General features: G+C 32.7%; 4 protein-coding genes across 6 annotated transcripts in view; 3 read left to right on the forward strand and 1 right to left on the reverse strand.

Moving 5' to 3' along the window:
• Nasp (Nuclear autoantigenic sperm protein) overlaps positions 1-16,242 on the reverse strand; it is a 56,944-nt gene extending 40,702 nt beyond the window's left edge. Inside the window, exon 1 of one of the 2 annotated variants that reach the window (XM_076403206.1) lies at positions 16,060-16,242. In XM_076403206.1, the coding sequence (XP_076259321.1) occupies positions 16,060-16,062 (3 nt within the window). In that variant the 5' untranslated portion in view covers positions 16,063-16,242. Of the gene's footprint in view, positions 1-10,161; positions 10,304-16,059 lie in introns of those variants that run through there. The other variant, XM_076403228.1, reaches the window with a different exon arrangement.
• Positions 1,664-12,913, forward strand: LOC143195804 (uncharacterized). The gene is made up of 5 exons (XM_076403268.1): positions 1,664-1,915; positions 3,816-4,058; positions 10,193-10,312; positions 10,370-10,507; positions 12,500-12,913. The coding sequence occupies exons 1-5, from the start codon at positions 1,813-1,815 to the stop codon at positions 12,769-12,771; spliced, it is 876 nt and encodes a 291-aa protein (XP_076259383.1). The 5' UTR covers positions 1,664-1,812; the 3' UTR covers positions 12,772-12,913.
• Positions 16,243-16,540: 298 nt separating the features above from the next.
• On the forward strand, positions 16,541-18,470 carry LOC143195754 (uncharacterized). The gene is made up of 6 exons (XM_076403195.1): positions 16,541-16,939; positions 17,024-17,098; positions 17,237-17,406; positions 17,461-17,681; positions 17,738-17,874; positions 17,927-18,470. The coding sequence occupies exons 1-6, from the start codon at positions 16,696-16,698 to the stop codon at positions 18,220-18,222; spliced, it is 1,143 nt and encodes a 380-aa protein (XP_076259310.1). The 5' UTR covers positions 16,541-16,695; the 3' UTR covers positions 18,223-18,470.
• A 403-nt stretch (positions 18,471-18,873) lies between these two features.
• LOC143195791 (uncharacterized) lies at positions 18,874-25,808 on the forward strand. Of its 2 annotated transcripts, XM_076403255.1 has the most exons (7): positions 18,874-19,260; positions 19,546-19,620; positions 19,675-19,844; positions 19,904-20,124; positions 20,177-20,355; positions 25,299-25,386; positions 25,482-25,808. In XM_076403255.1, exons 1-7 carry the CDS (start codon positions 19,020-19,022, stop codon positions 25,669-25,671), a joined length of 1,164 nt encoding a protein of 387 aa, XP_076259370.1. In that variant the 5' UTR covers positions 18,874-19,019; the 3' UTR covers positions 25,672-25,808. The 2 variants fall into 2 exon arrangements, with proteins under 2 accessions (XP_076259370.1, XP_076259362.1); XM_076403247.1 differs by lacking the exons at positions 25,299-25,386; positions 25,482-25,808 and adding an exon at positions 20,773-20,909 and having other exon boundaries at positions 20,177-20,313.
• The last annotated feature ends 1,109 nt before the right edge of the window (positions 25,809-26,917 follow it).

Below are 26,917 nucleotides of genomic sequence, written 5' to 3' on the forward strand. Positions count from 1 at the left end.
ATGAGAGAGATTAATATTAAAAAAGCTCCTGGTTATGACTTAATTACTGGCAAAATTTTAAAAGAACTATCAGAAAACGGTATAAAACTATTAACATTTATATTTAATGCTATGCTACGAATTACTTCCCTAGTATCTGGAAAGTAGCTAAAATATTAATGATTCTTAAACCAGTAAAAATACCAGAAGATGTGACCTCCTACTGACCTATAAGTTTATTACCGATAATCTCGAAAGTTTTCGAGAAATTATACATAAAAAAGCTAAACTATATAATAGAAAAAAGAAAAATTATTCCAGAACATCAATTTGGCTTTCTCAATAAGCATGGGACTATAGAACAAGTGCATAGACTTGTAAATAAAATAAACGCTGACCTAAATGAAAAAAGATATTGTTCGGCTGCTTTTCTGGATATATCTCAGGCTTTTGACAAAGTATGGCATACGGGCTTGCAGTTTAAACTAAAGAAACTTCTCCCTCATCCGGACTATCAGTTACTAAAATCATATCTCACTGATAGATATTTTATTGTAAATCAAGGCGATGAACATACCGAATTAAATCCCATATATTCAGGAGTTCCGCAAGGTAGTGTACTGGGTCCAGTACTGTATCTTCTGTATACAGCTGATCTACCCACCACAAAAATAACTACTGTGGCAACATATGCAGACGATACAGCAATCTTAGGATCCCATGAAGATCCAGTCACAGCATCAATAAACCTACAAACCCACCTGGAGCAAATACAATTATGGTTAAAGCCAATGAAACAAAATCCACCCTGCGTAGAAGAACATGTCCACCAGTGAATATCAATCATCGTCAACTCCCCCAAGCAGAGCATGTTAAATATCTTGGTATGCACTTGGATCGACGCCTAACCTTGAAGATGCACATACTCTCTAAACGGAAACAACTAGGACTAAAATTATATTAAATGTATTGGCTCATCGGGCGCAAATCCAAGTTATCATTGGATAACAAGGTATTGCTGTATAAGTCTATACTCAAGTGCATTTGGGCATATGGAATCCAACTATGGGGTACCGCTAGCAAATCTAATATATCCATCATTCAACGGTTTCAAAATAAGGTGTTACGTGCCATTGTTGATGCTCCGTACTATATTTCAAATAAAGTAATACAACGCGATATTCCTCTAGAACCTATAACGAGTGTAATTCAACGTGTTTGTGTGAAGTACTTCCAAAGAGTGTGTGCATCCCAATGTACTCGCTAATCAGCTAAATATGCGACGTGATAGTGAAGTGCGTAGACTAAAACGTTTAACACCACCTGATCTGATTACTGGACATATGTAGACTTTAGAATAAGACTAATTAATTACGATAATATTTTATACAGAAGATTGCTTAATGAAGTGATTTTCTACATGCCATGTATATATAAAATGGACATAAAAAATAGTTATTGCCAATAGGGCAGATTGTGGACACACGAAGAATAATAATAAAATTTAAAAAATCGTCGTCGAATCTGAACGTTACAATTTTTTAAGGGATATAATGAAAAATGTGTGGTGTCCTAAAGTTTTGCCCCGGAGACATTTTAAACCGTAACATTCTGATCTTCTTGACAAAACTGTATTAATGTATTCTTTCTGATTTTTGCAGGATTGGCCTAAGGTTTTCTCTCCGTTTCGAGAGAGCGTCAGCAGTCTCGGCGACGACCGGACCGGCCGCCCTGACAGGCCTGGCGCGCTTTGTGGGCTGGCGGGCCGGCGCCCCACCCAAGGGCGGCCTAGGCGACTACGATCTACTCATCGTCGACTACGCTCCCCTGCTGATGGACGGCAACGCAGCAGGAGCTGCAACCACCAACGCCGCGGAAGAGACCGAAGAGTCCGGTTGGAATTGCAGCGTCCATCCGAGCGTGTTCTTCTTATTGGGCAAGTATTCGTAATTATTATAAAAATTACCTGATGTAATTTGTTATTCATTAATAAGTTGTTGTGAGGGATATCGGTGATTTATGAAACTGAATTGCATATAACTGATTAATTGGTACTTGAGCGTTCACTATGGACTTGAAATGAAAGTAACTGTATATTAAATATGTAGATTGTAATAATTATTACTAGAGTTACAATATGATATCACGATTATAATAGTAACGCCAGTAACCAGTCTGGGTAAGACCAGATGTCTTCTCGGACGGTCTCTAAATTGGTCACTGGTCAGTCGGTAGGCTTAATGTCGAGGACCGTGGTTCGGAGCCCATGTTAAACTGTAGGTCCAATCCAGATAAACCCTAGTTGGTAAAAAGGAGACTTTAAAATATTTAGAAAAACAATAAATTTTGCGGATGACCCAATAAATTAGAGCCTCTTGGTTTGTTTTATTTAAGGTGGTGGTAATGTCACGCCTACCCTGAAAGCATACTGTGGCAAAAACCTTCTCCCCTGTCCAATAAGCGAGTATATAGGTTTTCTCATGTATTAATAAAATCAATGAACCAGGAAGTGGCATTAGAACGTGATCAATGACCTTCAATCTGCTAGAAAATCCTAAACAAGGTGTCATAAATATGTAGGATGCAGATATTACAAAAAATATATTCCGGATATAAATGTTAGAATTTGAAACATAATTAACAATTTATCAAATTATCTCCTTGACATCCTGAACAGTATTATCTTAAGAATAATTTCTCATGACAAATATTCATTTTTCGATAAAGCCTCAATATGAATCACTCAATCTATAATTTTAATGACTTTACATCTTCAAAGAAAAAAATCGTTCTGTGTTCAACAAAATATGAGTTTTAATTAGTATTTAGTAACTATGCCGAAGCAAAATAAACTATTAAAAATCAACCAAAGTTCTATATTTTATTCCAAGACAAAATAGCAATATAGTATATCCAATAAAACAACGAATGCACATCATCAAAATTTATGACGTCAGAATTTTTCTACCAACTCCTGACTCTCTAATCTGATTTCATAGTGATACTTCTTGTCATACACAATGCAAAATAAATTTTAATAATTCCGTATATGACTTTTCAAAATGTCTGAAAATTACATGTGACATAACCAATCATGTTATTATTTCATCGATCCTCGATCTAAGAAATGTTGTACATCCGCGTGTACAGAAGCCAAATACATGATACGACTATTGATAAGTTTCTTTGGAACAGTTGTATTCTTTAGAAGATTTCAGCTCTACGTCAATAACAGGTCAATTGAAAAGTCCCCGGTCTACCATTGTAAAACACATTTTTTTGGCAAACTTAGTTTTTTTTATTCAACATAATTCCCTTCAAGGGTGATACACTGATCACAGCGACCCTCCAACTTTTCGATACCATTTTTGTAGTACGATTGGCCCTTTGCTTCAAAATAGGCCTCAGTTTCGACCATCGCCTCTTCATTCGACTAACATTTCTACCCAGCGAGCTTTCTTTTGAGATCTGCGAACAGGAAATAGTCGCTGGGAGGCAGATCTGGAGAATACGGTGGATGAGGAAGCAATTCGAAGCCCAATTCATGTTTTTTTGCCATCGTTTTCACTGATTTGTGACATGGTGCATTGTGTTGGTGAAGCAGCACTTTCTTTTTCTTCAAATGCGGCCGTTTTCCGGCGATTTCCTCCTTCAAACGGTCCCATAACGCTAAGTAATAGTCACTGTTGAAGGTCCTTCCTTTTTCAAGATAGTCAATGAAAATTATTCCATGCACATGCCCAAAATACACAATACACTTGGATGACTGGCGATTGAACTTCGGAGTGAAGTGATGGAGCCATGTTTAATTTAATTAACGACTATTTCGTTTTCAGGTACTTTGGTTTTAACGACGTGCGCCACGGGAATGCTCTGCGCGGCCATAATGACTGATCATTGGGAAGAAGTGACCTGGGACATGGATAAGCTCGAATCGCTCGCCAACGGGACCGTTAGGTTACAGTGGCTCCTAGACAAAACCGTCACCCGCGTCTCCACGAACGATTTGCGAGACCGTACCATCGCTTTCCTGGTGCCGATGCACGGAGGCATCTGGACGTTGTGCCTCAGTTTGACTGGTAACATTTAGTTATATGAAAATTTTATTACGTCAAAGGGTATAAAAATATATTGTGCAACAATTTTTAACAAATTTTCAATGGCCCTTCTTTCGAAAAAACGGATTAAAATAATTTGTTATGCTATGTAAGTTGTGTCGGCAATTACTTTCAGGTTTTTCTTCCATGAGGTTATAATTTGTCATAAAAATACAAAAGTTAAATTCAGCCAGAATAACAGCGTTATAGATTTACAATTTCTTGAAAATGTCCCTTTTGTGCCTGACAAAAATGCATTTACTGGTAGAGACTCACAGTGAACATGCTCCAACTATAAGAACATATGAAATGTTGTTTCGGCAGTTCAAATGTGGTGATGTCAACGTTCAAGACAAAAAAACACTCTGGTAGGCCGAAAACTTTTGAAGATACGGAATTGTAGGAGTTTTTGGATGAAGAACCAATATAAATTCAAAAACAATTGGCAGAAAAGTTGAAAGAACCAAGTCACAATATGTGTTTTAGACTGTAGGATCCAAATGTGGATTGAAGAAGGTCTTCTAAACAGTCATAGTCCGTTGATTGCTGGTAACAACCACCGCAATACAGGATGTAAAGCCACCAAAACCTGACCACCTGTGATTTAACAAAGTCTATTGGAATTTGGGACAGAAACTTACAGTTTAGAGTATACAGGGTTCATCTTTTTATCAATATAAATGAAGCTTGAACGAATAACATGATCCTGAGTCAATAAAAGAGGTTATCGATGAAAGGGGGTTCGACGGTAGTAGCATTTGAGCTAGAGATGTCGGCCGCGGATATTAATATTTTGGTATATCGAAGTTTTAAATAGTATAGATAAATCCACTTTTTTTAAATATTCATATATCAGCGAACAAAAATGTCGATACTTATCTTTACCAATATCAATATCTTTTTACCTACTACCTACCTACCTAATTCACTTGATCGGAGCTTGAAGAAATCTCAAAAACAAATGTTCGATAGTTCGAGTTCGATATTGCGCACATTCTCAGCTGGCGCCGTCTTCTGTAAAATGATGGGTTGCTATTTATACCTCTAATATTCAGCCAAACCTTCAAATTCTCTGTTCAAGACTGGAATCGCTAAATTAGAAGATCACTGAAACAAGTGTACCGAAGCTGAGAAATATTAATGCATAATAAAAATGTATTTCAAGCCATCAGGTTGTGTTTTTCTTATTGAACAACCAAACTTATTGACCAACTTAGTATATACCACTGGCATATAAATATCGGACAGTTCACAAAAAAAAACCTCTGGGCCATTACCATGGCAATTTCTTTTCTAGTGCCAACAATAATAGCCAAAGTGCTCTCCCTTACGATCTCGGTCGTTCGATGGAATAACCTGTTTTTCCACTTCAGACTTTAATTAAATTTCCCGTGGAAAAATTGCAGCGCGTAGGCGAAAAACCTGTAAAGAAGTTGTTAACTGTGAAGTGGTTTACTTTTACGGAGTTTTCCGTCTTATTCTCGTGCTCTAATCCCAGACTAGGGCATAAACCACATTAATTACTGGCTAAGACATTCGCTTACTTATTTATCGTTTCTAAAAATAGTTATTTGTGCTTGTTTATCCTTCAACAATTCTAGAATTTTATCAAAAATAATATCCATGAACTTCGATGAAATTATTAGTGTACAATGAAGAATTGAATGTGTTGACTTCACTAAGAATGATGTAGTTAGAAGAAACATAATATAAATATTATAAACGCAAATAAAGTGAACAAAGCGTATAATACATTGAAATATAACCTACAAGACTTGGTATACAAATACACATGGCGTCACTTTATTTACTTAGAAGCATTATATTTATTGGTGTTCATATTATTTTGCTTATACCCTATATACGTGATTATATCAAATTTTTAGAAAATGATTACGAATTGAGCAAAAGTTCAAAATCGGCCTCAAAATTAAAGAACTGAACTGGTTAATCGGAAGTTAATCCCAACGAGACCTAATATCAACGAGATTAGTTATGAATTATAAAGCCTATTTGGACTTATGGGATGCAAATATGGGGTTACACGACGATATCAAATACTCTAATAATCAAACGCTACCAAAACAATTACCAACGCTTATCGCTACGTAACCGGCGAAGTACTGCACGACGACCTCGAAAACATGGAAGCAAAACGGTTGCTAAACAACGCGCATGTAATCAGAAGATTGAAAAAACCAAACCCAATGAACTTGTATAGTTTACAAGTGTTACTCTTAACTTTGGCTTAGTCTAATTTAATTTTAATTTGGGAAATATATACTAATGTATTTATCCCATACTCATCTTGCTAGTATGCTGATGCAAGTATAACAAGCTATAATAAATTCATTTGCAAATTACTTAGATTGTACTAAGCATATCTGATATCCTCATGAGATATGAGAAAAGTCCTCATAGAAAACTGTCAAATTGCATGGATAGTTCTACAGAAGTTACGAAAAGCATCTCAATTCGTGAACTATCTGAGATTTGGCTGTCGTTCTTATTTGAAGTTACAAGGAAATGATATGAAAACTAGTTATTGTAAGCGTTGTAAACTAAAACTATTTTAATCAGGTAGCAACTATAAACAACCTCATGTAGATCGCAAGGATAGGTTAGAAACGTCAGTGATCGCAATAATAATTCCAACAATGAAAAAGATAATCATGGAATCAGAAGGAAAATAGTTCTATTAAGAGTATTAAAAATAAGTTTATGAAGATAATATAAATATGACTGCAGATAACTCGAGAAGAAACAAGCAGATAAGAGCATATGGTTTACTTCAACTACTACTCTTTCTACTCTAAAATCCGAACCTTTTAGAGGCCATCTTGCCAATTTTTTGTATGACTCTGAGTCTTGAACACAGTTACAGTCTGACATTTGTAAGCTTAAGGTCTTTGAAATATGATGTTTAAGAGAAATTATATATGTCTATCTACGAAATTGTATTAACAAAGAAGTCATTCATTTAAAATGCGATAATCAACTCACACTTGAGGAATCACAACAGAGATGCAGATTACACAGTCTTTTGTGGAGGAATCGACCTTTTGGGTGGAAGACGCAGCGAAGAGCTCCGAAAAAGATAAAGGAGATTAACATTGGCCGATCGCCAACTGTGGGGAGATTTTGTGAAGAAGATCAAGTCAACAGATCAACTTGAAAGTTAAAGAACCGTTTTAAGAACAGATGGTTAAGAGTGTCTAAAACAAGAAAAATTGCGAACGATCGCTAGCAATTGTGAAGAAGAATGTTCGAAGATTGTACCAATAGCTACGTATTGGTCCAGAACTAAACTAACTTTATTTTCACAATGCGATTACAAATGTCAATCAGGCCGCGAGGTCTCTGACGATGGGTCAATTTAAAATAAAAATGTATGTCTTAAAATCTTAATAAAAATATAAAAATCAATATGAAAACTTACAACTTCTCTTCAGACAGATGTAATTAGAAATCTCTAAACTTTGCACAGTTTTAAAAGTATGAGCGAGTAGTACTTGCAGTTTCTCAATCTTACAAACTAGAATTATTCAACACCCCAAATTGTTATCCGTCTTCGTATAAAGATAATTAGTCACTGTTGTTGAGGCCTGCGAAAGTGTTCTTGGAATGAAATGACAACTGGTCAGAATATTGAGAAATTAACTAATAAATGATGATCAACTTGTTTTTGTAAAATTGTGAAAGAAATGACAACAATGAAAAAGAAAATCATGGAATCAGAAGGAAATTTAATTAAAAATAATTACTCCGAGTAATTAACTACGCTATCAGTATTGACTATAAACGAAACAATATAGAAACGTTAAATAAGAAGATGTTGTCTCTCCGACTTTTCAACATCCAATATCCAATATGACGCCAATATCTTAACTAATTCTATAGTACTATATTCACCAGTAGACCGGTTCAAAGTATTGATAGTAGAGGAGACGACATGTTGACTTGATCAACTTGAAAGTTAAAGGGCCGTTTTAAGAACAGTTGGTTAATAGTGTCTAAAACAAGAAAAACTGCGAACGATCGCCAGCAATTGTGAAGAAGAACGTTCGAAGATTGTACCAACAGTTACGTATTGGTTGAGAACTAAACTAAATTTATTTTCACAATGCGATTACAAGTATCAATCTACTAGAACAATTAACGGGATTGAAAGTTGAAAATTTTAATAGATAGTTATTTTGTTGCTCAAATTTACTAATATACTTTTCGTCTTCCCTAAATAACTAAAAATATGAATAAAAGCTTTTAATCAAGATTTAGAAAGCATTAATTAAAAAAGAAAGAAACAAAACAAAGTTTACGTTTTCCCTTTTTTTGCAATATCCTTTTGAAGCAATTAACATGTTAATCTGGCAAAAGACATCCAAAATAAGTAAAGCGGTCGACTAAAATCTGACGCAATAAAAACGTTCGGATCTAATGTCGAAACGGCATTGCCCGAGATCACGCGCAATTATTTTAATGGTCGTCATTATTTTATATCATAATATTATTGAATTATTAAAGCATAACGTTTATTCGTAATTATACAGTGAACGTCACCCAAATAAATGTTTTATTTTCAAACAATATAATCATTTCAAGTTTACAAAACATCTGTCCCAATAAAATAAAATTAGAACATTATATAGATATTGAAAATTGTGGGAAAGATAGGCTTTTTTCGTATCGATTAATTTTTCTATAATTTACATAGCTATTAGGATACCCATAGCATACCCAGGGTTGGGCAATATCTGAATTACTTATAGTTAAAATATCTAATTCAAATACAAATACGTATTGGTATTTTAAATTGGTAATGTCGTCCAATCGACTGACGTTAATATATTCTGTAGTTAGTATTTCAAATACTTATAGCTTCATTTGAACACAAAGACATTTAGCGATCTTATTAATGGTTCCATTCTGCAAAAAAATGACACTTGATAACTTTTATAAGCAAAATGGTTCAGATAAAAGTCAATATTTAAAGTTGGTACCACTGCACCTGTACTTATTATCGCGAAACCAAGCTATTTTGTATTTCTTCTAACCATTGGTTGTTTTAAGCCTCTTATCTTCTTTTCTTTATTTTTGAAGTTCGTTTTTTAACAATTTGTACTTTTACAATTGCCACTTGTATAACCTCGGATCCCACTGTGAGAATAGAGGGTGGGCAGGTGGTACATGAAAATAAAACTAAATGAATGATTAATGGCTTACTAGAGCGACTGATGTCACTGATTATTGATATTTGATCCATATCACCTCAACAATTAACCCATCGTCAGACTCCCTTTTTATCATTATTATCCCACCCCCCTCATTCTTGTGTTCTCTGAGGATATGAAACATGGGCTTTATTCTTGCTAGCCGTGGCTACGTGCATCAACGGCCATATGACGGAGGCGATGATTCGCTCAATGTATGAGTACTGTGACGTATACTAATTTTAACTGGAGGAAAGTATTCACAGTGATCAATAGCGCCCATGATAATTTCCAGGTAAATTATCATCCGAAATAAACTGACGCATATTGGCGTCATGCTAACACCTTATTTAAAAAATGCGTTGGTTGCCAGAAAGCATCACAACAGATGCAAAGCAAATAATTTTTGCAATTCCTACCTTAGAGGCATATACTCATTAGTCCAGGAGTAGCAGTACTAGTAAAAATATGTTGATTTCATTGTTTTTGTGCAGTGATGCAGAACAGTGATTAACCACAGACATCACAAATGGAGTTAGCGTTAGTCAGCTTCCTATACAATAAGAACAAAAAGTCTATCATAACAAAAACGCTATACACATATTAAAAATGTGTTCGTTCAATATAACAATACAAGGTTATAATCATTAGGACCTGTAGAAAGATTGTTTTCTCTTGCACGTCCCCACCAAGAGGTTTTTTGTTTGATAGCACATTTAAAAATCCACTGTTAGATAAAAACGGATTAGTTCTATTCTACTTACATAATCTAACACCTGACTCTATTTTATATTTTAAATAAAAATAGTTAAAATACTAACAGTAAAATAGTAAAATACTAAATAATAAAAAAGAAAAAATTGTTCTTTACCCACCTCCTTTAAATACTAAAAATCTGGATTCTAGATGAGGAAATACAACTGTTGACTAGAGTTGGTTTTCCTTCCGTACAACCTTGCGTCAACTATTTAGCAGGAGGCGCTGATGGACTCAGAGGTTACGAGCCCAGGGCCGACTGGCAACACCGTAAGTCTTGCGCTTTTCTGTACCGGCACCATATCAAATAAAAAGTTGATTTTGTAGGAATGCAGAACCTCTCGATATCATGCGCTCTGGTGTGCCTCATCATATTAGGAAGCGCAGCTTTGGTTGGAGCTTTTGGTGTCTTCCAGCACCAAATCAGTGCTGTATTAGTAACAGGTGTCATGTATCTATTAGCAGGTGAGTAAAGAATGCGATGTGAAAATAAATTGTACATTTACTTGGTGAGATATTAGTTTAGGGTCATGAATAACATGACATGTTAAATGTATTTTTTAAGCACATATTTAGCATAAAGACCCGTCATAATCCTAACTGGTCTCACCCATGAAAATAACCATAAGATTTACAATATGGCCTGTAACTATAGGCAACAGATAACTCAGTAGTAATCATTTTTGTGAAAGAAATGTCAAAACAAAATTATTTTATAAAAACTAGTGTTTTCGGGTTTCGCCGGCATACTCTTCAGAAATTCCTTTCGGTTCATAAACGCCTTAATTTCAATGAAAAAATTTACCTGATGTATACAATATCACTAGTTAGTTATTTTCAAACAAAACACTTTTTAAGATTCGTTCTATTAGTACTACATAGAATATAATAATAAACAATGATAAGTTTTCGTTGAAAGTTAAGGTTAGTTTACGTTCTTATTATTATACAACTAGTTTGTAACTATAAAATAACAGGATAAATCAAATTAATTATTAATAAATTATTGCATTTTTGTAAAACATATTTTATTGTCTAATTTGTAGATTGCCGTTGAACAAACTTTATTGGGTCTTTACAAAATAAAAATCGTATATTCAACTAAACAAAAACTTATTTTTTTCTGACTTTATGAGTAGGTGATAAACAAAAAAATGAGTATAAGAATCGATCCGTCAATGTCTTAGCCCGAATTAAAATTATTTTTCATCTCTTTCTTCATTCTCATGTTAAACAGAGAAAAAGAAAATGTGGTGTAAGCAGTTAGTAACAAATGTAGTCAACTCAAAATTGACAAAATTATTTATAGACGAGTTTGTGTCATATTAAAAATGTAAATATTGCCCGTTTTCTCTTCCGAAAATTAGTTTATACAGTCTAAGAGACAGTTTAATACTGTCTCTTATTGAAAATTTCATATAACTAATTTTATATCATAGATAAAATATACTTTTTAAAAGTCTATTGCTCCAATGAACTTACGGCATATTCGTGAAATCAAGTCAAATGACATTCTTTCAAATTTCCAACACATAACTATGAGTTAACTCGTCTTTCTCTTTCTATTAAAATGAGATGGCATTAATATCAAACATTGTAAATTAATAGTCAGAATATATGGAAATAGGTCTCAATTAAAAAATTCGAAAACTGTAAATTAAGAAAGGGTAATAAACCCAAAATGCAAATATAATTATTATAATACGTAAAAAAAGTGAATTTTGGAATGGATTATTTATCGATATCGATATTTAATTGTTAAAAGAATATCGATATGTTGGCGAACAAAAAATGTTCATACCAAACCCAAGATTCACTTGATGACCGGGTGCGGGGAATCCCAATATACGATACTCTCCTTTGCTTTTACACATTTTATAGGCCTTGAATAATGACCAATAAAACAGTCAATGCACGTCATCAACACCGTCGAACGTATTGCCAAATTCAATGCATTCCGAGCATTTTTCTTTTTTAATTTACTAATTAGCATTACTCTAATTAAAAAGAGACAGAATGAAGATGGATGCGTCTGAACATATATTTATGTTGGTACTGGTCAACACCGTTGTCATATGTCAATGTAAATATAAGAAAATAACTCTAACCTACAAACTAAACTATTGTAATATTTTGACTATTTAATTAGCTGTGGTTTAAGTCCTTCAATATGAATTAGATGTACTATAATGTTAAAATAAATTATATTTTATAACGTTATGTTTGTTTTATTACGTTATTTACATTAATATTTTGTTGTCAGAGTCAAAATAAACGAAAATTTTTGGAAAACACCATAACTCTAACCGTGTTAATGTCAAATTAATACATCGTTTGAATACCAGAAAACAATATTTACAGAAATAAACACTGATCCTAAATTAATAATTGAAATTGTTCTAAGTTAAATCAATAATTAAGATTTTTGTACTGGCGTCATCTATAACTTTGTTACAGCATCATTCGCCCTTTTCACCCTGACAATAATCCATTTCAAGCGACTGCACATAAAGCCGAACTCCGAACTTCACGAGGGCACCGTAGACGGCGTGGTCAGCCCCATGGGCGGCAGAGGCGTGGGGGACCTCCTGCCCGCCCGCATCTTCACCACGTCCTGGTCCCTGGACCTGGGCTGGGGCGGCGTGATGCTCTGCGTCATGACCTCCGTGCTCTGGATACTTCTCAGCAAGATCATGAGGTTCAACCCGATATCCAGCATGATCAACTGACATCAGTGGGTCTAATTTTAGTTCGACTTCGTTCAGTTCGTTCAGCGTCGTTTTTAGTAAATGTTTGCGAATATTCAGTTCGCTTCTCATATTGGCGATATATTGTTAAGTGGGTACTAGCACAAACGCCCCATTCTCACGAATATGTACCGTCGTACAAGTAATATTGAGTAGATATTTGTGCCAGGACCTCACGCAAAGAGATGTCTTGAAACTCGGTGTATGGTGATGGTGGTAAACAGGAACACCGAGTTCTTACGTGAAACCAACGAAACCGGTTATCACCACCACTTGGAGCTTCGTGTCATCTCTATCGGGTGTCGGACAGACATCACTTTCATTGGAACTCTGTCGTACATTGCAATATTAGTATTTAACAAAAAAAAAAGACGAAATTGAGAGTAGTACAGGCTGACACTCAAATATCCAGCAATTTATCATCCGGCGGATTCAATAGAGTCATTCAACTAACTAAATAAAATGGTGTACCAGTCGCAATTAAATTGCAAATAAATCAGTACCGCCATCAACATTAACTGAAAATGATGAAATATAATAACACCATAAATAGGTTCAATCTATGGAAGAAAAGGTACTTAACAGCTTCACATGTAGCTCTGTAAAATACTTCAATTTTGATATTTTCTCGTAACCTCCTAATTTTGATCAAACCACTATCAAAATATAACTAAAACTTTCTAAATTAGTTACATTTTGCATTAAATATGCTTAATATAATATTAAAATCAGAATGTATTTTCCAAATCTTTAAAATAATCTTAAATCTTTAGCGTCCGTTTTACACTATCTGTAGGATATGAAATGCTTTCACTTATTTTTTTATAAAACAACTACAAATTAAATCAAATTCATAAACCTTTGTTATCTAGTTTCTTTCACAAGTTTTCCTCCTCTATTATCAATTCATTAAATTCACTATGATCCATTTCATACGTATGAGTATCCTGCAGTACAAATGCAGTGTCACCTGATGGATATTTCAATGTCAACCTATATTTTAAAATTAACTCTGTGTTTCTAACGCATTGTGCCTTTTACTATACTTTTTTGACACATGCTTTACATTCTAATTTATATAAAAAACTATTCTTTTATATAGTAATTTATTCTTATATATATGTAAGGAAAAAAAGAATGTCGAAAAACGATAGATACGTCTGATTTTACATCCCTTCTCGAAGGGATATTAAAACCAGGATGCATCGACATGACACAACACTATTAAAGCTTGAACCTACTATTGTCGACGGCTTAACCAAAAAAACGTAAAGAAGTCACGTGGGTGCAAGTATAAGGCTTCTATACTGCTTACGTCAATATAATTTTAAGTGGCCTTAAATTTGATTTTATTATAGACTTAATATTAGGGTAAAGTTTAAATATTTTTACAAAAACCGACAAAAAATATTTACAGATATTTACAGTGTGAAAAAAATACAGACTAATGGTCAAAGCTATTTTTTGGTTTCTTACTGTGTGTATAGTGGATGCAGTTCACCAGTAGTGTATAAGGCTTTAGTTACAAAACGGAACAAACCTTCAATCGGGATTTGAAAGTTAAACTAGTTAGAATTCCATAGTCGATAAATTATAGTATGTGCAACAATATATGTATGTAAATTACACAGGTATAGGCTTAAGATTCGAAGTAAGAGGTGGATTGATACAATAAGGCTGATATAAACTGTATTCTCTAACAACAAACACGCTATAGCTTTATTTTCCTAATGCTATTTAGATAGGCTATAGGAATAAGGGCTCGCTTTACGAATTAGGCAATACAACGATACCGTTTTTACATTTATATAAACAAAATATTCCGTTATAGATTCATTAACGACAACAAACAATCAAGGTAAATTCAAGTTAAAATTGAAAAAATCATAATTTAAACCAAGAACAAAGTAGACCATAAAAGTCGTACAACAAATTCAGAAAATATCCATAGAAAAAGAAGAAATGTTTTTAAGTGGAAATACGGATATGTAATTACTGGTCTTCTTTGTTTAACCAACATTTGAAAGTAAAACGAATCTTGCGCCAATTATACCCCAATAAAGCATAAATCATTCTTGGAAAAATTAGCTGATGCAAGTTTAACTAGTAGAGTAGCAGATTATTGCATCAGTTTTACAAATTCACAATAAAATCAATTAATTTAGAATATCAATAAACAATACATTTTTTATCTTTCTACACTAATTTAAGAAACAATTTACTAACTGAGTGTTGTTTATACAAATGTTTAAATGTTCTTTACTCACATTAACTTTTCTTTACAACAACAAACTGAATTAAGATATGTTATAATGTATTTAAATAAAATGAATCAATATATTCTAAACAGTTAAAATAAAAATTATACTAGTAATAAAACCAATTCAGAGTAAATATAAGGGCTGTTTTAACAACATCCATTTTTTCCGCTTTAAAATAAAAGGTTTTTATCACATAGTAAGCGCACAAACTGCTTTCAAAAGTTGAAAATTAAGAAGATTTCAAATAACTGATTAACAGAACAAACATTGGATATATCAGGTTCATATATTGATGATCAATTTAAGAAATCTAAGGAAATCAATTGAAAAAATGCGGATATGAGCATGCCCTTGATATATATTATAATCTGCCAAATAATCCACCTTTTCTTCTCAACAAAATAAATAATAATAAAATAAATCAAAATTGTAAATTTATTTATTGACAAAAATATTTACCGTCCAAAGAAGATTTTTGCAAAATAAAATCATAAAACTTTTGTATATAGTTATGTTCAATTATTTTGTTTTATATATAAATTCAAATTTACTGATATTAGTAGGTATATTTCGAGGTATTAGTTCCCAGTTATTTTGGGCTTAATATTTTAAAAATAAGCAGCAATAATATATAGCATTTGTGGTAGTATTTCACATGTCTAACATGTAAAAAATAAAAGCTTGTTTAGCATAGTTTTCTTTTACAATTATATTATGAATATTGCCGCTTATTGGCAAAATAGGAACAAAAAGAAGTTGGTTATTTTAACCATCAAATCGTGCAAATGCCTTGAAAGATGCCTGCAAGACATTATATTTTTAATCCTGAATTATGAATAATTATTAAAAGGAATATAAACGTTTATTTTAAGGCCTAAATTTTGCTTTATATGTTTTGTTTGAAGATTTTAGAAATAAACCGTTAAGATAACCTCACTATATATTTTATTGCAAACCTAGTTCAAATTCCAAGAACCACTTAAATCAAATAAATAAATTATATACTTACCATAAAATTTTATTTATTATTTGTATAAGAAAATTAAAAAAACAATTACACCACCTTTTTCAGCAACAAACACTATCACGTAAGCATGTAAAAATGTAAAATGACAGTGAGTTCTCAAATTTAACAGCTGGAAATTTAAAAAGGCGGGAAATACTTAAATGTGTACACCTTGCGAGAGATGTATTGCGTGTTGTGACATATTCGCATTATTGTAAGTGAATCTACTGAATAAAGTACACATTATAGACCAAAATATTTAGAAATTATTATTTTGGATACAGTATATGACGCAACTCCAAACAATTGAAATTAAAATGATTTACATTAATGAATGTAACACACATATATATATTTAAAATGTGTCGTAAGTTCAATTTAATTATATCCATATTATATCGGCGGCCGGCAAAATAAGAGAATACATTGTGAAATTCGTCAATCAGATTAACTAATGCTGCTTACACAGCGTCACAATTTGCTCTATTGCTTAACAACGAGTTAATTACAACAGCACGACTATAGCAAATATAAAAGGCTGTTACAAGTTTATCAGCATCATTTAAAAGGTGTTTGTCTGACTGCAACTATCTTTTTTACTCCAAGTAATAAAACATTTATAATCTATATTTAATCAATATGTACGAGAAAATCAATGTTGATTTGATGAACAATTCCGGAATTCGGGTTGTGGATTTACGTAGTGACACTTTAAGTAAACCTACCCCAGAGATGAGAGAAGCAATGTATAGAGCAACGGTTGGCGATGATGTATATGGAGAGGATCCAACAGTTTCCGAACTTGAGAAGAAGGCTGCGGAGTTGTTGGGGAAAGAAGAGGCTGTTTTCGTTGCCAGCGGAACTATGGCCAACTTAATAGCAAGTAATAATAATTAATAAAAGCTGATGTTTTATTAGCAATAAAATAATTAATTGTCACTGTGTAAAATAAAATAATGATTTACAGTTATGGTGCATTGCAATCAAAGAGGAAGTGAAATAATATCAGGAGATTATGGACATACTTTTAAATATGAACAAGGTATATATTTATGATTTTTTAGTTACTGTATTTTAAAATAAAATAATCAACTAAATATATAAAACTATATAATAACTTGGCTTATCATAGTTTATTACATATATATTATTTTATTAAAAGACATTTTGTGGCTTCTAGGAGGGACTGCTCAAATAGCAGGTGTTCATACTGCAGTGATTAAAAATAATGAGGATGGGACATTTAGTATTGATGATTTACGGAAGAAAATTAGAAAAAACCCAGACTTCCATGAACCTATTACATCATTGATAATAGTTGAAAACACTCATAATCTATGTGGAGGCAAAGTAAGTACATTTTATAATCTACTAAATAATGTATTAACATATTGAATATTTCAGGTGTTGCCATTAGAATGGTTGGAAAAAGTTCAAAATGTTGGTCAAGAACATAACATTCCTGTCCATATGGATGGGGCAAGGATGATGAATGCTGCCGTTTATCTGAATGTACCGCCTAGTCGTTTAGCTAGAGATGTTGATTCTGTGTGTTTCTGTCTTAGCAAAGGCTTAGGATGCCCTATTGGTGCTATATTAGCAGGAACAAGCAGTTTCATAGCAAAGTATGTTTAGCTCTAAAATATATTATTTGTAAATTAATTAAAAATGTTAATTATAGGGCAAGAAGAGTGAGAAAAGCTATTGGTGGAGGATGGAGACAAGCAGGTACCATCGCAGCAGCAGGTTTGGTAGCTTTAGATAAAATGATTGATAGATTACAACTCGACCACAATCATGCCTATCAAATTGCAAAAGGTAATTAGATCATAAATTTAAAAGAATAAAAAATTAATCTAATAATTTTCAGCCATATATGCCATGAGATCAGATAACTTCAAAGTGGACATGGCTACTGTGCAGACCAATATACTTCTGATGTACATTAACCGAAACAAAATTCAAATTAAAGATCTACAGCGTAGGTTACAAACAGTTTTAAAGACAGACAGTGTAAAGTGTAGTGTTAGGTGTATGTCCTTAAATTATGATTGTGTCAGATTTACTTTGTATTGGGAAATAACAGACGAAGATGTTCAACTGGCCTGTGAAAAAATCCAATTTGTTATCAAGGAGTATGATGAAATGTTGAAGGAATCATTTTAGAAGTTTTGCAATGTTAACATTTGTTGATGAAATTTATCTTACGAGGTTTGCGCATAATGTATAGAGATGGCACAACTGTGATAAAAATTTTCAATACGGATAATTTATCTTCATGATTTTTTAAATTACCCCACCCACAGAAGTAATTTTTCAAAGTGATATGTATATTATTTACTTGGAATGGATTATTTTATATACAAAATATATTATTTATTATAGATCATTTATAATATATACCTTTTAATATACTTATATATTTTTTATTTTAACCTACTTTCCACTGCCACAAAGCTAAAAATATAAAATCGCATACACGATGTTTTAAGACTTATTAACTGATAAATTAATATATTAGAAGAATACTTTTATAGACATTAATAAATGAAAAAAAGATGTTTAATTTATTAGATCACATTTTATATTATAAAAAAAATCCCAATTGTATAAACGAAAACCTACTATAAATACTAATAAACGGAAAGAAGCAAACCATAGATAATAAAACGATATCATATAATATTACCTATATATAAATATGATACATTACTCCATCAAGTCAACCTCTGTATTATAACACATAACCGCAAAATATAATTTAAAAATAACTATCCTATTTAAGAAATCGCTTTACCGTTCTAAATAGATCTGTGTTTAGCTAACTCTTCAATGACATTCCTTGTTATCTCTCATCGTAGAAAAAGTGAATAGGTAACCCGGCGCTTCTGACAAATTTACTTTTGCTGAAATTTTATTTAGGGGTACAAGGAAATAAGTTTTGATTATATACAGTAATCACAATGCATGAAAAAGTTAATTTTGGGTCCAAGCGCGAGAATGACATAATTGTGGATTTACGAAGTGATACTTTAAGTAAACCTACTCCAGAAATGAGAACAGCGATGTATAACACTGAAGTAGGTGATGATGTATACGGAGAAGATCCTACAGTTATTAAACTGGAAAACAAAGCCGCCGAGTTGTTAGGAAAACAAGAGGCACTATTTGTAGCCAGTGGTACGATGGCAAATTTGATCGCTGGCAAGTATTTATTACTCAACGTTTAATGTAGTTCAATAAACAAAATTTATCAATATATGTCTTAATATGCGATCAGTTCAAATAAACATATGTGACAATTAATCAATCCAGTTTACAGCAGTTCCTAAAGTAGTTAAATGTGACAATATTCTGACCTATGTTATATTGACCCAGACACAAAAATGTCAAATATATTAAAGACAAAAATTGTTTTTGTTTACTTAAATAATATGTATCTGTATTCATTAATAGTAGTAGGCAAGACTTAAAAATAAACATTTTTAGTTATGGTCCACTGCAAAGAAAGAGGTTGTGAAATAATATCTGGTGACCAAGGGCATACTTTCAAGTTCGAACAAGGTAAAATTTATTTGTTTATATCATCTTATTATTTAAATAGACAGGTTTTTTAAGGAGGAACAGCACAAATAGCTGGCGTCCATACTGTTACTATTAAAAATAATAGTGATGGTACATTTAGTACTGATGAATTAAGAAAAAAAATTCGGAAAAGTCCTGATTATCATGAACCAGTATCATCATTGATTGTATTAGAAAATACTCATAATATATGTGGTGGAAAGGTATTTCAATATCATTCATTTAGTCAATATATTATATACATTATATGTTGTTCTTAAAGGTTTTACCCCTAGAATGGTTGAAAAAAGTTAAGAATATTGCTAAGGAGTATAACATTCCTGTACATATGGATGGAGCCAGATTAATGAATGCTGCTGTGGCTTTGAATGTGTTACCTAGTCAAATTGTAAATTTTGTTGATTCAGTCTGTTTTTGTCTTAGTAAAGGTTTGGGATGCCCAGTTGGTGCTATTTTAGCTGGTACAAGTAGTTTCATATTGAAGTAGATGGCGGGGTCATTCAAAATATACTGTTACTAATAAGGTTCTTCTTAGGGCTAGAAGGATAAGAAAAGCTCTAGGTGGGGGCTGGAGACAAGCAGGCATAATTGCTGCAGCTGGTTTAGTAGCTTTAGACAAAATGATTGATAGATTACAAATTGATCACAATCATGCCTACCAAATTGCTAAAGGTAAAGATTATATACATAATATATTTTTGCTAAAATATAACAATCAAAACAATGGTTACTTAAAGTGGGTTATTTATTTCATTGAGCATTTAATCTATTTTATTTCAGTAAATAATATTATTTCCAATTTATAAGGATTTCTATGAGCTTCAAAGCTTTATCTTTGACCAATGATTTCTTAATCCCAGATCAGGTCATTGTAATGAAGAAATCATTTTCGCGATAAATATTGATATTATTATACTTGTTTATTCATCTCACTCGTCATTACGCGAGGTAAAAGTTTTTTTTTTGATATGAATAGTTGCAAAATAAATTCTTATTTATTATGGCAAAACTTGATTTCATATAAGCAGTATGTCTCAGTTTATATTATATCATAAAAATTGTTTGTATTTATAGTTAGCTTTTTTAATACGCAGTTTTATTACTTAAATTTCATGAACTACAAATTTTTAGGTATCAATGATTTGAAGTTCAGTTCCAACCTTCGTAGGGTGAAGACGTATTTTCAATACGGTCCAAGCTATAAAAAGATACCTTTCTTTAAAAAAACCCAGTATTTTATTACGGTTATTTAATTGAGTGTTAAAAACGCATAACAGATGCGGCTATCCGTCTCTCAGTGGACCTAAAGTGTAGTGAATACGTGTTTACGTGACCAGACAAAAGGTCTGCATCTCATTTTTATTAGTGTTTAAAATAATTTCATCTTATTTTACAACAGTCCTTTTGAAATTCATTTATAGTATTTATAGTAAAAAACTAGTGCTAAAATAACGTAAGTGAAAAATGAAGTGCGTGAAATAAACAATGTATTTATTTTATTTTTTTTATCCTCTGGAAGTAAATTAAATAAAATATTAAAAATTAAAAAATGGCAAACAATAGCGATTCAACCAAATCACCTGCACACTTTGATATAAGATTAGAACAAACAGCAATAACGCAAACTCCACCATCAGAATGGACTACAGTCGTTAACAAAAAACGATTGAGAAGTCCAGAAGAAGAAATCGCGAGGAAACAAACAAGAATCAGTGACTATTGGTTGCAGAAACCGATAGAGACAAAAAACAGTTTTAGCAACCTGTCGGAAGAAATTGAAGAGAACATACAACCAAGCCCTGAAAAAGTTGTTCCCAAACCACCACCAATAACAGTCTATAAGGTAGGAATAATAAAAAACATCCATGATTTATTAAAAACCATTACTACGAACTACACAATTAAAACAGTGAGCTATGAAACAATTAAAATCCAATTGTTCGAAGCGGATCACTTTAAAGTTCTTATAAAAGAATTAGATGAAAGAAACACCCAATACCATACATTCAGGCCAAAATCCGAGAGAACATTTAAATTCGTATTAAAAGGATTACATCACGGGACGGACTTTAACACCATCAAGGTAGCACTAGCTGAAAAAGGCCACGAGGTCGTAAATATTCACAATATACGACATCACACGACAAAAAAACCTCTGCCTATGTTTTATATAGACATAAAACCTAATGGAAACAATAAGGCGGTGTATGAAATCACCAAATTGGAAAATAATATTATTAAATGCGAACCACCACATATAAAAAGAATTATACCACAATGCACAAGGTGTCAAGCGCACGGGCACACAAAGACTTACTGTCGCAAATCATATAGATGCGTAAAATGTGCAGGAGAACATAAGACAGGAGATTGTACTCGTAAAGTTCGCGATGAAAAAGTGAAATGTGTCAACTGTAACGGAAATCATCCAGCGAACTACAAGGGTTGCGCAGTTCACAAGCAACTACAGCAGAAACTCTATCCTGCCTTAAGGGAAAAAAGGCATCAACAAAAACAATCCACTACTACCAATCTACCACTACCCAACAGAACAAGTCAACCAGACATAACTTATGCCCAAATAGTTGAAAATTGTTCAGCACAAAAACGAGAGACAATATCTCAACCTACTGAAACTAGCAACATCTCAAGATTAGAAAATATGATGGCCAAACTAATGGATCAAATGAGTACGATGCTTGGTCTACTCACAACCGTCGTCAGCAAACTTGCCTAATGCCTGAAACCAATAGCTACAAAATCGCCGTCTGGAATGCCAATGGGCTCCAACAACATGCCAGGGAACTAAAAATGTTCGTAATTGAACAAAATATTGACGTTATGATGGTTTCCGAAACACACTTTACGGACAAAAATTATTTGAAAGTTCCTAAATATAAGCTTTATCATACAAATCACCCTGATAATAAAGCACATGGAGGTACAGCCATAATAATTCGAGATGATATAAAGCATTTCGAAAAAGAAAAATTCCGCAAAGACTACCTGCAAGCCACCAGTATAACCATAGAGGAAGCCCATGGACCATTAACAATTTCTGCGATTTATTGCCCACCCAAACATAACAACAAGGCAGAACAATTTCAAGAATTCTTCCGTACGCTAGGTAATAGATTTATAGCAGGAGGAGATTATAATGCAAAACATTTAATGTGGGGTTCAAGAATAATAACCTCAAAAGGTAGAGAACTGCTCAAAGCCATAAGGATAGATAACTTACAACATATCTCTACTGGTGAACCAACATATTGGCCTTCAGACAGAAATAAAAAACCAGATACAATAGATTTCTGTATTACAAAAAATATTGATCCAAAAAAGTGTCAAGCAGAATCATGTTTCGACCTGTCTTCTGATCATTCACCAATAATAGTAACAATTTCTTCAAAAATTACCATCAAAGATAAACCCCCTTCTCTGTGCAATAATAGAACTAACTGGCCCTCATTTAGAGAAAACTTAGACCGAAATATCTCTCTAAATTTACCGTTACAAACTGAAATGGATATAGAAATAGCAGCAATAAATCTTACAAAAAATATACAGGAGGCAGCATATTCCGCGACTCCCAACATTGAAACATTTCCAAGAAAAAATACACATATATCATGTACAATACAGAAAAAGATAGCAGAAAAAAGAAAGTTACGACGAAATTGGCAACAGCAAAGGACTGAAGAGAATAAAAGAAAATTTAATAGGGCCATAAAAGAGCTGAGAGATCTAATCCAAATCGAACAGAACCAAGGCATTCAAGAATACCTAGAAAACTTAACATCAACTGAGGCTACAGACTATTCGTTGTGGAAAGCAACAAAAAAGCTTAGGAGATCCCAGCAGCATAACCCACCTATTAAAACAAGCGAAAATAATTGGGCGAGAAGCAATAAAGAGAAGGCCGACATTTTCTCAAAACACTTAAAAAATGTTTTTAAACCTTTCCAGTCTCAGCTACATAAAGATGACGAAAATAAAATTACTAGCTTTCTAGATTCGCCATTTCAAATGGATTTACCGCACGAGAAATTAACGGTCAAAAAAGTTAAACATACAATAATGAGAGAGATTAATATTAAAAAAGCTCCTGGTTATGACTTAATTACTGGCAAAATTTTAAAAGAACTATCAGAAAAGGCTATAAAACTATTAACATATATATTTAATGCTATGCTACGAATTAATTACTTCCCTAGTATCTGGAAAGTAGCTAAAATATTAATGATACTTAAACCAGGAAAAATACCAGAAGATGTGACCTCCTACCGACCTATAAGTTTATTACCAATAATCTCGAAAGTTTTCGAGAAGTTATACATAAAAAAACTAAACTATATAATAGAAAAAAGAAAAATTATTCCAGAACATCAGTTTGGCTTTCGCAATAAGCATGGGACTATAGAACAAGTGCATAGACTTGTAAACCAAATAAACGCTGACCTAAATGCCAAAAGATATTGTTCGGCTGCTTTCCTAGACATATCTCAGGCTTTTGACAAAGTATGGCATACGGGCTTGCAGGTTAAACTAAAGAAACTTCTCCCTCATCCGGACTATCAGCTACTAAAATCGTATCTCACTGACAGACATTTTATTGTAAATCAAGGCGATGAACATACCGAATTAAATCCCATATATTCAGGAGTTCCGCAAGGTAGTGTACTGGGTCCAGTACTGTATCTTCTGTATACGGCTGATCTGCCCACCACAAAAATAACTACTGTGGCAACATATGCAGACGATACAGCAATATTAGCATCCCATGAAGATCCAGTCACAGCATCAATAAACCTACAAACCCACCTGGAGCAAATACAATTATGGTTGAAGACATGGCGCATTAAAGCCAATGAATCAAAATCCACGCATATAACGTTTACCCTGCGTAGAAGAACATGTCCACCAGTAAATATCAATCATCGCCAACTCGCCCAAGCAGACCATGTTAAATATCTTGGTATGCATTTAGATCGACGCCTAACCTGGAAGAAGCACATACTCTCTAAACGGAAACAACTAGGACTAAAATTATATCACATGTATTGGCTCATTGGGCGCAAATCCAAGTTATCATTAGATAACAAGGTATTGCTGTATGAGTCTATACTCAAGCCCATTTGGACATATGGAATTCAACTATGGGGTACCGCTAGCAAATCCAATATATCCATCATTCAACGGTTCCAAAATAAGGTGTTGCGTGCCATTGTTGATGCTCCGTACTATATTTCAAATAAAGTGATACAACGCGATATTCCTCTAGAACCTATAACGAGTGTAATCCAACGTGTTTGTGTGAAGTACTTCGAAAGAGTGTCAGTGCATTCCAATGTACTCGCTAATCAGCTAAATATGCGACGTGATAGTGAAGTGCGTAGACTAAAACGTTTAACACCATCTGATCTGATTACTGGACATATGTAGAGTTTAGAATAAGCATTAGAATAAGACTAATTAATTAAGATAATATTTTATACAGAAGATTGCTTAATGAAGTGATTTTCTACATGCCATGTATATATAATATAAACAGAAGAAATACTTATTGCCAATAGGGCAGATTGTGGACTCACGAAGAGTAATAATAAAAAAAAAAAAAAAAAAAAAAAAAAAAAAAAAAAATGATTTGAAATGCAAACATTTTCGTGTAACACTGGAGGATGTTAAAACCAATATTGTTATATTATACTTAAGTGAACAAGTGGATCCTAAAGACGTACAAAAAAGGTAAGATCATTAATTTATTTTTTAAACATATAGCTGTTGATAGTTAAGCTTAACCTGTTGTATATTTTATTGAAATTACATACATTTTATTCCAGGTTAGCAACAGTATTACCTACTGACCCTGTAAAGGTGTCTGTTAAATGTAGCTCACGTGATAATTGGATTCGGTTTGTGACCTACTGGGAAATCACTGACAAAGATATTGAATTAACTCTTCAAAAAATCAGTTTTGTTTTAAAAGAATTTGAGGAAAAAATTGAATCCAATTTAAAATCTAAATTATAAGTTATCTAATACATATTTATTGTAATGATAGATAACTTAATTTTGAATTCACTCCGCTATATAAGAATCATATCCTATATACTATGTATCATATACTATATAACAAGTCCATCATCCATCAATTGCTTTTAATTTCGTTAGTAAGGAAACAAGTTTTAAAATTGTGCTCAAAGATTGTGTGTCAATAAAAATATGCATGAATATTTCTCTTTTTACTTCCCAAAACTTTCCCTTCCTGAAACTACATGAAGGGAAATAATAATAAAAAGTCCCAAATCAAGTACTTTGAATGATGAGATATTAAATTATCTAAAAAAAAACAATACATAAGAAAAATATTTTCGATATGCTACAACCCACCCAGCTTATTACCAAACAAAAAATTTACAGGAAAGTATAACTCACGTGTATTAATTAAAAATAATCCTAAATCTACGTTACACGTAAAATAGAGAGTGCTCTCTATTTTATAGCTCAAAGTACGACAGTTACCAAAAGACTGAATTAAAGAGACGGTCTTTGTAGAAAAAAATCTGAATTTGGATTTAGTTGGCAGAAGAAATATCAGACAATATTCTCAAAATAGCCAATACTATATAGAAAAAGTGTGGAATTAGAGAAAATATAATAAATTGAAACATCAATAGATGAAACTTCCTATTAAGAAGACTAGTGGAAAAAGATATTGAAGCCAGAATGGAAACATGCTGATAAAGACGTTTCAAAGACAAAGATAGGAAATCTATTAACAAAAAAATTGAAAAGAAGAAAGGATCAATGATATAAATCGAGGAAAAAGTGATGAAATCGATCGAATCGATAAAATAATTAAAATCTCGAGATAACAACTTAATTCAGAAAGTTATTTGCAATGCGACCCCGTTGACGCTATATATTAGCAGTTATTTTTAGGTATTATAATATTTAGCTTCATAGCGTTGACATACAGCACAGCTAAATATGCTACAATACACATGTCAGTATATCGTCTTACGGTGACATGATGTGCAAAGGATGACTTCAAGATAGCACGGCATATGACGCTAGTGCAATAAAATGAATCTATTCAATGATTTGGACGTATGTTTATTTACTCTATTCATGTTTTTGTATTAATATAATGTTATTATACAATTGAGTACATTTTAAATAACGTGTATTCCTTTTTTTGCATTCAATATTAATATTCCATAATACCTTTAACATTCTCTTAAGAAAACGTGTATATAATTTACTTGATAATTCA

The sequence above is a fragment of the Rhynchophorus ferrugineus genome, unplaced genomic scaffold (assembly GCF_030347505.1).
Source record: "Rhynchophorus ferrugineus isolate W39M unplaced genomic scaffold, kcgeb_rfMv2 rfM1, whole genome shotgun sequence".
NCBI classification, from domain to species: Eukaryota; Metazoa; Arthropoda; class Insecta; order Coleoptera; family Curculionidae; genus Rhynchophorus; species Rhynchophorus ferrugineus.